At 37.9% G+C, this 13,431-nt stretch overlaps 1 protein-coding gene across 8 annotated transcripts in view; it reads right to left on the bottom strand.

Moving 5' to 3' along the window:
* The window catches only part of DGKI (diacylglycerol kinase iota), a 441,829-nt gene that overhangs the window by 168,919 nt on the left and 259,479 nt on the right, over nucleotides 1-13,431 (bottom strand). For all 8 annotated transcript variants that reach the window (XM_086689190.1, XM_086689223.1, XM_086689216.1 and 5 more), the window contains 3 exons: nucleotides 7,179-7,234; nucleotides 6,184-6,246; nucleotides 1,143-1,216 (listed from right to left, as the gene is read on the bottom strand). In XM_086689190.1, the coding sequence (XP_086545316.1) occupies nucleotides 1,143-1,216; nucleotides 6,184-6,246; nucleotides 7,179-7,234 (193 nt within the window). The remainder of the gene's footprint in view (nucleotides 1-1,142; nucleotides 1,217-6,183; nucleotides 6,247-7,178; nucleotides 7,235-13,431) is intronic.

Below are 13,431 nucleotides of genomic sequence, written 5' to 3'. Positions count from 1 at the left end.
TAAAGGGAATTAGAAAAGTAGAGGAAGAGGAATGGAGAGAAAGCAAGAAGAAAAAAAAAGAGAAAAAATTAAAGAAAGCTAATAAACAATGTTTCCTGAGAATCTTGGTCTTTTACTTAATTTTTTAATTTATTTTAGAGAAAAAGAGCGTGAGCTGGGGGGAGGATCAGAGGGAGAGAGAGACTTTCAAGCAGGCTCTGTGTTCAGCATGGACCCCAACATAAGGCTTGATCCCACAACTCTTGGATAATGACCTGAGCTGAAATCAACAGTCGGATGCTCAACCAACTGAGCCACTCAGGTACCCCGTCTAGGTCTTTTACTTAAATAACAAAGATGAAAATCCTTCTGGAAAAGGATTGTAGGTAACTATACTGAGCATTGCCAAAAAGAATCAGGAGATTATAGTATATTTTCCTAGCTATGGATTTACATACAACTCTCATTTCAGTTAAATTCAGTCTAAATACAACTTATCTGCAGATTTTGTGTCTTGAGTTGTGTGGTTTGTGAATAACAAAGGGCCATAGATCCATCCCTTCCAAAATCTTGGCTTGGGAACGTAGACTCTAATTTTGTACCTCTGAGATAATGTGCTTATTTTGAGTCTAGTTAATCTTAAATATCCCTTTCTCCTGAGATATATAATAGCACCAAAGAGAGTTGACATCCTGGCTAGAAAATGCTACTCTAATTGATCCTATTTTTTTCAAGGCAATCATCTAGCAACAATTTTGAATGTGTTCCATACTAAAATCAGGCTGCATGGTTTCCTAACAGCTTTTGGGAAACTGAGAACACGGATTTATTCAAGCCTATTATTCTTGGGAGAGAGAGGGAATCAGTAATTGAGAATTACATTAAAATGTTCCAGTAAATAGGGGTGCCTGGGTTTCTTAATGACGGATGTGTATCCCACGCATGCCAAATCACGTTAAAAACAAACAAAAAAAACCACCCACCACAGAGAACACTAAACAAACCAACTAGAACAAAATTATCAGACCTAGAAACCCCTAATAAGCCACTAAGATGACTTACTTTCATTGTTTGTACCTGGAAATTTTCTATAATGAAAACCAATAACCTCAAGTCAAACAGAGCTCACATAAAACCAAAGAAAAAGTATGAACAGAGCTTACCTGGGTATATTTAAAAATACTATACACTGGAACTTCAGTTCCTGAATCTTTGGAGTGAGATCTGTTCCATCACACTGCAACAATCAGAGGAGAAAAGGGGGTTTGAAGTGGTCACAATTCTAAAAACTTTATCAAAAGATAACTAGGTTGACACAATGGGATATATCATGTGGTGTTCCCCTTGCCCCCACTGCTGCTTAAGTGAATGTTCAGTACCATGACTGAAAATGTACTCTGATTTTAACTTTAGCAGACCCAGGGTTCAGAGCATGGTTTTGTTTTAATGTAAAAACAAAGCTGCCATTTGACCAAAACAATTTTTTTCCTGGTCTCACAAACAAAAGAACTGCCATCATTCTCAACCTTGGATTATTAGGTATTTTGAATTGGAGTATCAACATTAAAATATTTATGAACCCTTAAGGAAATAAAAAAGGAAGCCTCAACTTCAGGCAGTAGTGATCTCCACCATAGTTATCTGACCCAAACAATGGGGATGAATCTAATCATTTATTCTATTTGCTGTCTGAGCTCAATTTTTATTTTGAAAATGTTAAACACTAACTTTTTGAAAACTCCTTAAGAGGAATATATACTGCAAGCTTTTAAAAACTATTATAAATTAGTGGTAACTCCATTAGGGATTTGCTCTTATACATTTAATGTCTTACAGACTTGACTGGTCTCCTGACATAACTTGCTTCCCTGGATCTGGACGCAACCCTGGGTGTCTCAAGGGCCTCAGGCTGGCCTGGCCTCAATACCTCTGTGAAGAGTTTCCCTCACCAGTTAGCACTTGCCTTGAGTATACTCTGACTAATCAAAGAAAAGGCTTTCATGCCCCTTCCCATTTCCCACAGGTGACAAAAGTCAAAAGAAGAAAACTCTAGTCATGACTACAGACTTCTCAATGTCAAAGGTGTACTTTTGTACTTGCTCTCTCCATACCCTCATCACAGAATTCCCCATCATCTTCTCCCTTGGAGTGCAGAGTAATGTATTCCCAAGCTCCCTGCAAATTTTTACAGATTTCTTTAAGAAGAGTTTTCAATCTAAGAACAATGATTCTACTGGCATTATTGTCTCATTCTTTTCCCGGCTGATCTTAACACAGCCCAATTTTCATGAGCATGCTCCAAAAATTGATTCCAGGAAACATTTAGCCCTAAATAAACTACATTTTAAAATGTTACTTAGGAAGAAATCAAATTCTAGGTATTGATTGAAGGTGTTTTTACAATACTCTCAGGTAGTTAGAAAACCTGAAGTCTCCTAATTTAAGGACTTGAAATGAGTTGACAAAAGGAAGATATTTTACATTATCAAAATTGAGTGTTGTAAGTAACTAAAATTTTAAAAACTAGGATGTGATGGGGCACCTGGGTGGCTCAGTGGGTTCAGCATCTGACTTCAGCTCAGGTTATGCTCTCTCAGTCCGTGAGTTTGAGGTCTACATCAGGCTCCATGCTGACAGCTCAGAGCCTGGAGCCTGCTTCGGATTCTGTGTCTCCCTCTCTCTCTACCCCTCCCCCACTGGCACTCTGTCTCTCTCTCTTTCTCTCTCTCTCTCTAAGACAAATATACATTTGAAAATTTAAAAAAAATAGGACATGATACATTAATTTCATACAAAGCAGTATCATTTGCCTTACAGAAAGAAACTATAAAATTATTGTATTTAGAACAGAAATCTTTTCTAATTTTCTACTTTTTCTTCCTGGGAAACATATCAGCGACTCTGGGAATTCATCAAATTACATAAAGATGGGTACCTTACAATGTATCATGCTTTATCAAGTTTTCTTACATATTACTACCTTTAAATTTTGTGTCTTTTTAGAACAGCAGCTTCAACTTTCTCCTACTTCAAACACACAAAGGAAAATATCCGCATATAAAATAGTTCCTGTAAAGGGGCGCCTGGGTGGCGCAGTCGGTTAAGCGTCCGACTTCAGCCAGGTCACGATCTCGCGGTCCGTGAGTTCGAGCCCCGCGGGGCTCTGGGCTGATGGCTCAGAGCCTGGAGCCTGTTTCCGATTCTGTGTCTCCCTCTCTCTCTGCCCCTCCCCCGTTCATGCTCTGTCTCTCTCTGTCCCAAAAATAAATAAACGTTGAAAAAAAAAAATTAAAAAAAAATAAAATAGCTCCTGTACAAAAGTTCACGTATTGATAAATCATAAGGAGAACAGAGAATGCTGTATGTAGGATTTTGTTATTGTCTATGCTTTTTTTTTTATTTTTTTAACGTTTATTTATTTTTGAGACAGAGAGAGAGCATGAACGGGGGAGGGTCAGAGAGAGGGAGACACAGAATCTGAAACAGGCTCCAGGCTCTGAGCTGTCAGCACAGAGCCTGATGCGGGGCTTGAACTCACGGACCGCAAGATCATGACCTGAGCCTAAGTCGGCCGCTTAACCGACTGAGCCACCCAGGCACCCCTGTCCTATGCTTTTTTTGATATAGTATTCATACAAACACTTTACATTTGTGGGAGAGATTAACAATGACTTCATCCTGTGGCAAAAATGAAATGGTCTGTTGGTATCTACACATCGGATCACTAGCTAATCTTCTATCCTTTTCATCTCTCACTCAAGAAAACATAGAGTGATGTCCTTATAGAAATATCCTGGGTCCTTGTGTAATACATCACACTGGTCAGTAATTGTTGTTTCAAAGACCTGTTTTAAACAAGGAAAGCAAACTCTTCTGAAAGATTACATGATTCCTCCAAAGTCATATACCTCATAAAGGTAGACCTAGGACTGAATCCCAAACATTTAGGTCTTGTTTCTAATATTTTTTCTCCTCCATACAAAAAAGATAGGGTTACACAAACAAATCCACCTGGAATTTTTCCTGTACTAGCTGATATCAAATCTTCCCTAGTTACTTGGCCGCCATTTTCACTTCTCTGTAAGCTTCCTTTAATTCCTGCTATATAAGCCACCTGGGAGTGAGACATTCATCAACAAGGGGGCTGTTAGATGTGGGAAACAAACTGTCTAGTGGTTAGGGAGTATATAGAGTTTAATTTCACTGCAGCTGACTTCAACAGTCAACGTCATTCAATATGGACACTGCCCCTGGGCATGTGCCACCGCCGTTCCTCTCGGTGTGAAAAATACTGGAAAAACAGGGCAAGTTTATTTTTGGCTGGGTTGCCAGGAGCCGAAGAAACAGGGGAAGTTTGATGGGAGGTTGCTTAAATTTTAAGCTATTTAAATTTTATAGCCATAATTTTATCAATAAAAGAGCTTCATAGCTCAGTGGACCATTGTCTTTCTTGCCTCTAGCTTTAAGAAGGCAGAACCTCCATTTTCAAGAGTCTTTATGACTAAGAGATGCTTGTTTTCACTGCTATTGCAAGAGAACTGAATTACCTGAATGTGATGCCAAGGACATCGTGGACAGCAGTGGTAATAGACTCTGTCTCTTCTTTCAACTGACTTGTCCAATTTGTTGGCATATAATTTTTCATAATATTCTCTTAAAATCCTTTGTATTTCTGTGGTGTTGGTTGTTATTCCTCCTCCTTCATCTCTGATTTTGTTTATTTGAGTTCTCTCTCTTTTTGTCTTGAGTCTCACTAAAAGTGTCTCGATTTTATCTTTTCAAATAACCAGCTCCTCATTTTATTGATCTTTTTTCTATTGCCTTTTTAGTCTCTATTTCATTTATTTCTGCTCCAATCTTTGTTATTTCCTTCATTCTATTGGCTCTGGGCTTTGTTGTTCTTCTTCTAGCTCCTTTAGATGTCAAGTTAGGTTGCCTGAAATTTTTCTTGTTTTTTGAGATAGGTCTGTATTGGTATAAACTTCCCTCTTAGAACTGTTTTTGCTGCATGGTGATTACAAATTTTAATTTATATCCTTCTCCTGATCCCCTCCATACTCATATATATTTTTCTTTATTCTAATGTATTTCTGTTATTTTGTCCCCTCTCATCACATATCCTATTCTTTATCTATGCTATGATAAATTCATGCATTGCTATATCCCACTTCTTTCTCATTTCTTTTTCTTTAGACAATTATATACAACAAAGTCACCTGTGCTCCTTTTTTAACTTGGTTACTATAAAGAAACATTTTATGTCTTTCTTAATAACTAATAATATATTTTAAAATATAGCTCCTAGAGAAAAGGTAACTTTCCTTCTCTCATGCCTCCAAGGAGTGTGTGTCTAAAACCTGAGATAGAAACAGCACCAAAAACAAACTAACCAACCATTTAGTGGTGAAGAACCTTGGCCAGGCTACAGGCTACAGAGGGAATCATTACAAAATAATTCAATAAATACATTTTTCTAAAATGGAGACTCCTCAAATAGCCCTGGAATAAAGATATTTGTTTGGTGAGCATCTATTTCTACATCAAGACTCAGCTCGACATCACTACTCTGATGAAGGTTCCCTGAACCCACCATGGTCGGTTTCCATTTCCTTCTTTGTGCCACCACCATAATGCATACATTGTCAACAACATTAATTAAATAGTATTATGCAATGACTTACATGCCCATTTCTGCAACTGAACTGTTGAGTTTCTTCAGGAGTGAAACTAGCTGTCCATCCATCCACGAGACTAAGACATTTCCCAACACAGAGCTAAATTCTCAGAAATGTTGGTTGAATGAACTATATGAAATCATCTCTGAAATTAATGTGGCCCATTGATTAATCTAAGTATATAACCTGGTATTTGGGGTACATTTTTTGCTGCATATTTATATTCAAATGAAATGAAGGAAAAAATATGATAAAAAGAGGGGAAGGCAAACCATAAGAGACTCTTAAATACAGAGAACAAACTGAGGGTTGATGGGGGGGAGAGGGGAGAGGGAAAAACAGATGAAGGGCATTGAGGAGGGCACTTGTTGGGATGAGCACTGGGTGTTATATGTAAGTGATGAATCACTGGGTTCTACTCCTGAAACCAATACTACACTGTATATTAACTAACTTGAATTTAAATAAATACATGATAAAAAACAACAAAAAAACCCAAATGAAACGAGTCAATACATTCAGTACTTACAACAACTTTAACATGTTTGGAAAGATCTCTAGAGCTTCTCTGTAGGAAATCAGAAAAAGCTGCCTACAACCACAAGGAGAAAAAAGGGGAAAAATAAACTTAATCACATGGTTATGCCAAATCCTTGCTTATGTATTATAGATAGTTCCTATTGCTTCTGAATTATTCAAAAATATAAAACAAGGTTTTTTTTTCTGAATCCAAAACAAAATGCAGTGGCTGTCAAGATGAAAACTTTCTTTGTTTTCAAACTACGACCTATAATACAATTTAAGAACACAGTAGAAAAGTAAAAGAGTAGATAATTCCAAGGGTCAATTTGAAGATGTATTTTGACAACCTTTCTTGACCTCTTACTTGACTATAGGGTGCTGAAATCATCTTTAACTTGCCATTAAGAATGTCTGGCTTCACCCTCTCCCCTTTCATTTCAATTCTCTCTATGCAGTGGTGTAAATTAACTACATTTTCTTTAAAATCAGTGTTTTGGAGGACTTTCCGCCTCCCCTCTGCCTAGCCATTCATCCCCAGGGATGTTCCTGAGAAGAAGGAAACAAGACCCAATTTACTCATATATAAGCTTCCATGAGGAGCTACACCTTCCGTCAATTTCTCATCCAAACATCGATGCACACGTACTGCTGTGCACACCACATTCCGACCCAGGCTTTTCCACGCATCTTTCAGGCTGCCTAACTCCCCCATTCTCTAAATTGGCTTTGATGTTTTTCACATCACTCCTTGAATGTCATCTCCTCAGTCAACATGAAGCTTTAAGGCTTTAAAGTTCAAAGATGATGAACACCAGCTCTCTTTCTGCCAACTTAATAAGTATATTTACTTTTAAGCCAAGACATTAAACCTTAAGCATAATATAGACATCCTTGTAAACATCCGAGACGTGTAATTATTTTTAATACAGTTAGTATCCTTATTACCAATAGTGAATTAGTATTAAATAACATGTAATGATTTTAAGTGTAATGTATACTTACCCCTGCATAGAACATTTTATTTCGAAAACGACTGTTGAATTTCTCTGGATTTGCTTCTGTAAAAGGAGACAGGTAGTTTTGTTATAGAGACCTCATTAAAGGTAATGGCCTCCATTAGCACTCTTCCTCCCCCTCCCTCCCCACCCCACAGATCCATTAGACTCAAGAGCCTTATCATCTTTTCCTCAGTTATACGCCAGTTGGTAAAGTTGTCCAGTGCTACAAAAGCATAGCCCCCAAATGGCAGCATCAGCATCAATTGGAAGCTTGTTAGAAATTCAAGTTATTAGACTCTGCCCCAGACCTACTGAATTATAATGCTTAGGGGACGGTGTCTAGGAATCATGATTTAACAAGTTCTCTAGTTGATTTGCATGTACATTAAAAGTTCAGACACTATGGGGTGCCTGGGTGGCTCAGTCTGCTAAGCGTCCCACTTGATTTCAGTTCAGGTCATAACCTCACAGTTGGTGGGGTCAAGCCCCACGTCAGGCTCTGTGCTGACAGTGCTGAGCCTGCTTGGGCTTCTCTCTCTTTTTCTCTCTGCTCCTCCCATGCTGGTGCGCTCACTCACTCTCGCTCTCTATCTCAAAATAAATATTTATTCAGAATAGAGGGTTGGCAGGGACATAGGATAGGGGTGATAGGACACAGGGAGGGTGTTGAGGGGTGATTATTTGCTTTGACTTCTATAGGGCATGTCTTCTATCAACTATTCATGCAGCTTCCAAATGTAATTAAATATGGAAAATTTGGATAAAAATTGTAATAGATGATTTGCTTTTACATTTTTCTAAAACTCCAAACTACCATCTGTGCTCTTGTTGGCAACAGGCTTTGAAAAATTATCTGATTTACTGGAGATATATAAATATACATATATGCAGGTGAACTGCTAACTGGACTCAGGACATAGAAGGCTGAAAAGTGGTTTGATTTTGATTTTGATCCTGTTTATCATATAAGTTGAAGACTACAAAAAGGCTAAACAAGATTCTGCATCAGAGAACGCTGACATGAATTCAAGGGATTATAAAATCCCTAAGTGAAGTATTATTTCCTTACATTCTTTCTAGTAGAATTCTGAGACATTCCAAAGGGACCTATTGCCAATGTTTTTCATTCTGCTATTTTATCCCATATGCTCATTAATGTCTTCTTAGGGCAAGGTCTCTCTTCAAATTGTTTCTCATCAGGCAGCTGGATGACTAGCTTAAAACGGTTCAAGTCCTGGACCTATGTTTGAACAGCAAATCTCAACAACTGTCTAGATGAAGAAAATAGCAAAGAGCTCACTCACTAAGATTGGGCAGAATACGAGCTACACGATTTCAGGAAATAATCCAAGACAAGGGATTACTAGGTTATTCTCATGATTATTAGACTATATTATTAGCACATGACAGGGAAATGGGGTGAAAGCTTGCAAACTTTAAAAAGATAGTATTTTGTACATCGGCTCCTAAGAGTTTTGGTATATTTAGGTTTCTGTATCTCACATCTTTCCTTAAATATTCACTCTGTTCTATTGAATTAAGTACTCTAAACCCTGGAAACAAAATAAAACAAGTTAAAGGCTAACTTGCAGGTTATCCTAAGCGAAAAAAAGATCAAAGTGGTACTAAAATGCTCTATCTCCCTGGTCCCCATTTGTGGACCCAGAATTCACCATTTTTTACAGTCTGGGCCTTTAGGATAAATTTGGCCGCTGAGTAACACTGGTTTTTTGTTTGTTTGCTTGCTTGCTTTTACCTTTCTTAACCCAGATTTGGCTGGGTGTCCTTTTCAATTCCGTTAACTCTTTCTTGCTTTTATGGAATCAGAGGCAAAATTAGAATTTTTGTTGCTATGCAATTTATCATGGGTACATAGTCCCTAATTTGAAAAAGAATGAAAGAAATAAAGTCAGATCTGGCTATCAAGCAAGTTATAATAAAGAACTGAAAACAGCACACACATTTCTGGCGGAGTTTTTTGAGGGCACCAACATCCACAGCTATTAAGTAAATTATATATCAACTATTAACATTTACTTTTTAAAAACATTAATTTATGGTTTGGAAAGATTCACATTCTTAAGAGGTTTCCTATGAGCCTAAGTTTTTTTTTTCTCTTTAAAAAAAAAAAATAGTTTCATCTCAAGAGAAAGAGAATGCTCTGTAAGACCCAAACAGACTAGAAGAAAATGAAAAAATAAACGGAGTGTTTGGTGATTCCATTGACACAGCTGATGAAAAGAGTCACTTCAGATGTAATTTACCTAGATTAAATTCAATTAATATGCAAAACTAAACAAGATCAAGACACTAGCATTTAAAGAGGTGTCAGAGGGGGGCGCCTGGGTGGCGCCTGGGTGGCGCAGTCGGTTAAGCGTCCGGCTTCAGCCAGGTCACGATCTCGCGGTCTGAGTTCGAGCCCCGCGTCAGGCTCTGGGCTGATGGCTCAGAGCCTGGAGCCTATTTCCGATTCTATGTCTCCCTCTCTCTCTACCCCTCCCCCATTCATACTCTGTCTCTCTCTGTCCCAAAAATAAATAAACGTTGAAAAAAAAATTAAAAAAATAAAAATAAAAAAATAAAATAAAGAGGTGTCAGAGGGATAACAGTAGGGAAGTCACACATGTGCTTTAGCCTAGAGAACAGAAAAGGTGGAGGTAAATTCTGTTATCTCTCCTCATAGTATAATGGTATCACACTGTGAGCTCCCTGATTGAACCTGCCCTGACAGTTAAACCTTGTTTCCATTTTAATATCTCCCCTATTCCAAATAGCCTCAGAAACAACAGCTGCCTGGAGCTGAGACAGATGTCAGCTAGCTTTAGAGCTTTGCTACTCCTTGCAGAAGCCAGGCCATACGAAAGCAAGGGGTAGCTTGCAAAAAACAGTACTTAATCATTCCTTAGTGGCTCTTAAAGGGTTGAGTGGCTGAATATGTCTACGTGTATGTGTAAGAAATGACAGGTCTTTGAGGAGGACCAAGGAACATAGACGCCAGCTGTATCAAGAAAAGGGGACATACAGAATTGGGACAGGGCCAGGAAGAAAGTTTAAGCATTCTTGATCCTTAAGGGAGTTGTATCTGCTAATTGGTATGAGGTCAACCATGAAAGGCCATTCTCAAGAAATGCCAATAATCCTCAAAGTATACCAAGACTCCAAGAGTGGAAGTATCCGTGGCTTATTGCTGAAGTTCTTTGACTGCCCGTCTTCCTCTTCCACAAGAATAGGGTGTAACCAAGTGAGATCTAAACACTCACTGTGTATGTCTAGGCCATTAACCTATTTATAACCTGTCTGGACACCAACATTAATTGTATTAGTTTTCTATTCCTGAAAACTTGGCAGCTTAAAATATCATTTATTTTCTTATTCTCTGGGCCAAAATCTGGACGGGGCTCTCCTGAGCCCTCTACTTTGGGTCTTACAAGACCAAAATCAAGGCGTCAGTCTTCAGGACTCTTCTCTGGAGGCTCTAAAAAGGATTCACTTCAGACCTTATTCAGTAGTTGGCTAAATCTATTTCCTTATCGTTGAAGGAATGAAGTTCTTCTTCCATGCTGTTGTTGGCTAGGGTTCATTCCCAACTTCTAGAGCCCTCCTGCAGACCTTGGCTTGGGATCCCCTCCACCATCAAAGCCAGCAGTGGCACATCAAGTCCTCACACTTCAGATCTATCCAACTCTGCCACATCCCTCTAACTTCCTGTTCAACTTTCCACTTACCCTTTTAAGGGCTCATGGTATTATGTTGGGCCCACTCTGATAATCCAGAATTATCTTCCCATCTTAAGGTTAGCTAATTATTAACCTCAGTAACATTAAAAAAGTCTTTTTGCCATGTAAAATAACCTAACCAACAAGCATGACACCAAATGGCAAAGGTCATAGAGCCAAAATTCTACCTACCATCACCCACCATCTGGCCCCCATGATTCACATCCTTCCCATATGAAAAACATTCATTCCCTCCAAGGTCCCCAAAGGTCTCATCCCCATTAGGGAATTAACTCAAAATCTAAAAATCTCACCTAAATCTTATTAGCTCAAACTTCTCAAATCTCAACATCTAAATCACCTAAATGATTTGGCTTTAGATATAAGCCAGTTGTAATGATAATATGGCTCTGGGTATAATCAATTCCATTGATTTAATATATTAATCCTATCTTTATGTACAACACAGTAATATCTGTGCCACCAGAACAGGATCCTGAACCCTACTTTTGTCTGTAATTGGTCTGGCATATTAAGGGAGATATTCATAAATATGAGTTCAACTCTATGTTTATGAAAATCAATAAGCAATTTGAACTCCACAGAACTCACAGTTTCCATATTCTCTGTATTAGATATGTACCTAATCTTAAGACTTCAGCTAAGTATACATAAATGATTCCAAAATCTATGCCCACAATAACAACACCACCTTCAATTCAAATCGTATGCATCCAAAAAGATCTTTTCTTCCAATGTCATCTCCCATTAAGGACAAATATTTTACCGACATTATTCATTTTTTAACACCATTGAAAAAAATCTTTCATTATGTATTAATTGGACATCCTAACCCATCTTTACCACAAGCTCATTTGTCCCTATGCTGTCTGAAATGCCCTCACCAACTTTAGCTCTTTTCTACATATATCACACTCTTCCTTTATCTCTCAGCTCCTTCCTACCCTTTCTGGAAATTTTACCCCAATATCTTTTTTTCTGGCAAACTCCTATATTATTTGCTGCCTATACAACTAATCTTGCCCTTACTATATCTTCCTTTCTACTGTTGCCTTTTATATTATATATGGGGCCTATCTCCCAACTGCACTTTCCATTATTGTAACACTTATTGAGATAGCCATAGACTTGGCACAGGGAATGTAAGAAGATAACGGTCTTTTGCCCTCATGAGTTTAGAGTGGAGGAGATGGGTTTGAAAATCAAAGTAAAACATCACATTTTATATGCCATACACAGATCAGATGAAGTCAGAGTCCCACGTAAAGGGAATGATCAAAAAAGTGTTCCAGAGGCAGGTACACTTGATTCTTGAACGAACAGTGAGTGCCATATAGAGATTTAAAATGGAAAATAATTTTACAGAGAACCTTGGACAGTGAGAGTTTCTCCAGAGCAAATCGTGCTTGAGTCTCAGTACCTACACATGAGACTGGTAGTATGTCCTTTGCAGTGATGATGAAATTTAGCAAGCCACTGAAATATCTTTTTAAGGAAATCTGTTCATTTATGAAACATTCATGATCCTTGGAAACATGCTGATCTGCATGTTTCTGTATATTCAGTGAAAATAGTAAATCTTAAGTCAAATTTAAATACTGCCTCCTCTAGAGTCATAACTGTATTTTCCTGACATTGAAGCATAAGGTTCAACTCTGCTGAATAGGTAATTTCAGTGAGGCAGTAAAATTTAAGCATCACATCTCAGGTTAAAAGTTTGAGGTGCTGAATATCCTTCATGTCCAAAAAAAAAAAAAGGACAATCTAATTCATCTACCTGGCAAAGTGAGACCTAACTATGCCACCTGATAACCATAATCATTGTTAACATGGCTATACATTAATAGATGGGAATATTTTCAATGTACTTCCTCAAGCACTGTCATAATGCAGTAATTATTAAAGTTCTGGGCAAGATTCCAACTGACAATTAAATGACCAAGTCTATTACATCTCCAAATCCTGTTCCAAATGACTGCACTTGCTGATATGCAAGCAACAGTTCAACCGTGCATGGTGTAGCCACTTTAATAAGAAGCCATCTCTATCTTCCAATAAAATGAACTAAACCTACCTTCTGATCAAATATAGAAACTCAAATTACTCAAATGTTTGCATTCTTTATGTACAAAGTCAGTCAAAATGTTAAGACTATCTTTATTCCCTGCTTTACTACCAGTAATTCTAAAAGCACTTACACAGTAATGTCACTAAGAAACTATCTCAAATGTCTTTAATTATCCCCTCTATTTGATGGGCTATTTCACATTTATGCCAAAAACTGTTTCAGCAATTACAATTTTAAAGACTCTGCCTTAGTGAGATCTGTATTTATGACCCATTTCATATAGATAGATTAGTATGATTCCCAAATACACACACACACATCTGGAGAAAAAGAAGTAAAATAATCCTTTCACCGTGTGTGTGTGTGTGTGTGTGTGTGTGTGTGTGTGTGTTCACTAATACCTAATAGGTTATTCTAACCCAGCTCATTCTTTATAATGGCTCTCATGAGGC

This window comes from Puma concolor, chromosome A2 (assembly GCF_028749965.1).
Source record: "Puma concolor isolate L17-30 chromosome A2, mPumCon1.1.hap2, whole genome shotgun sequence".
Lineage (NCBI taxonomy): Eukaryota > Metazoa > Chordata > Mammalia > Carnivora > Felidae > Puma > Puma concolor.
Note: the sequence above shows the minus strand (reverse complement) of the source record. Positions and strands in the feature narration are given on the sequence as shown.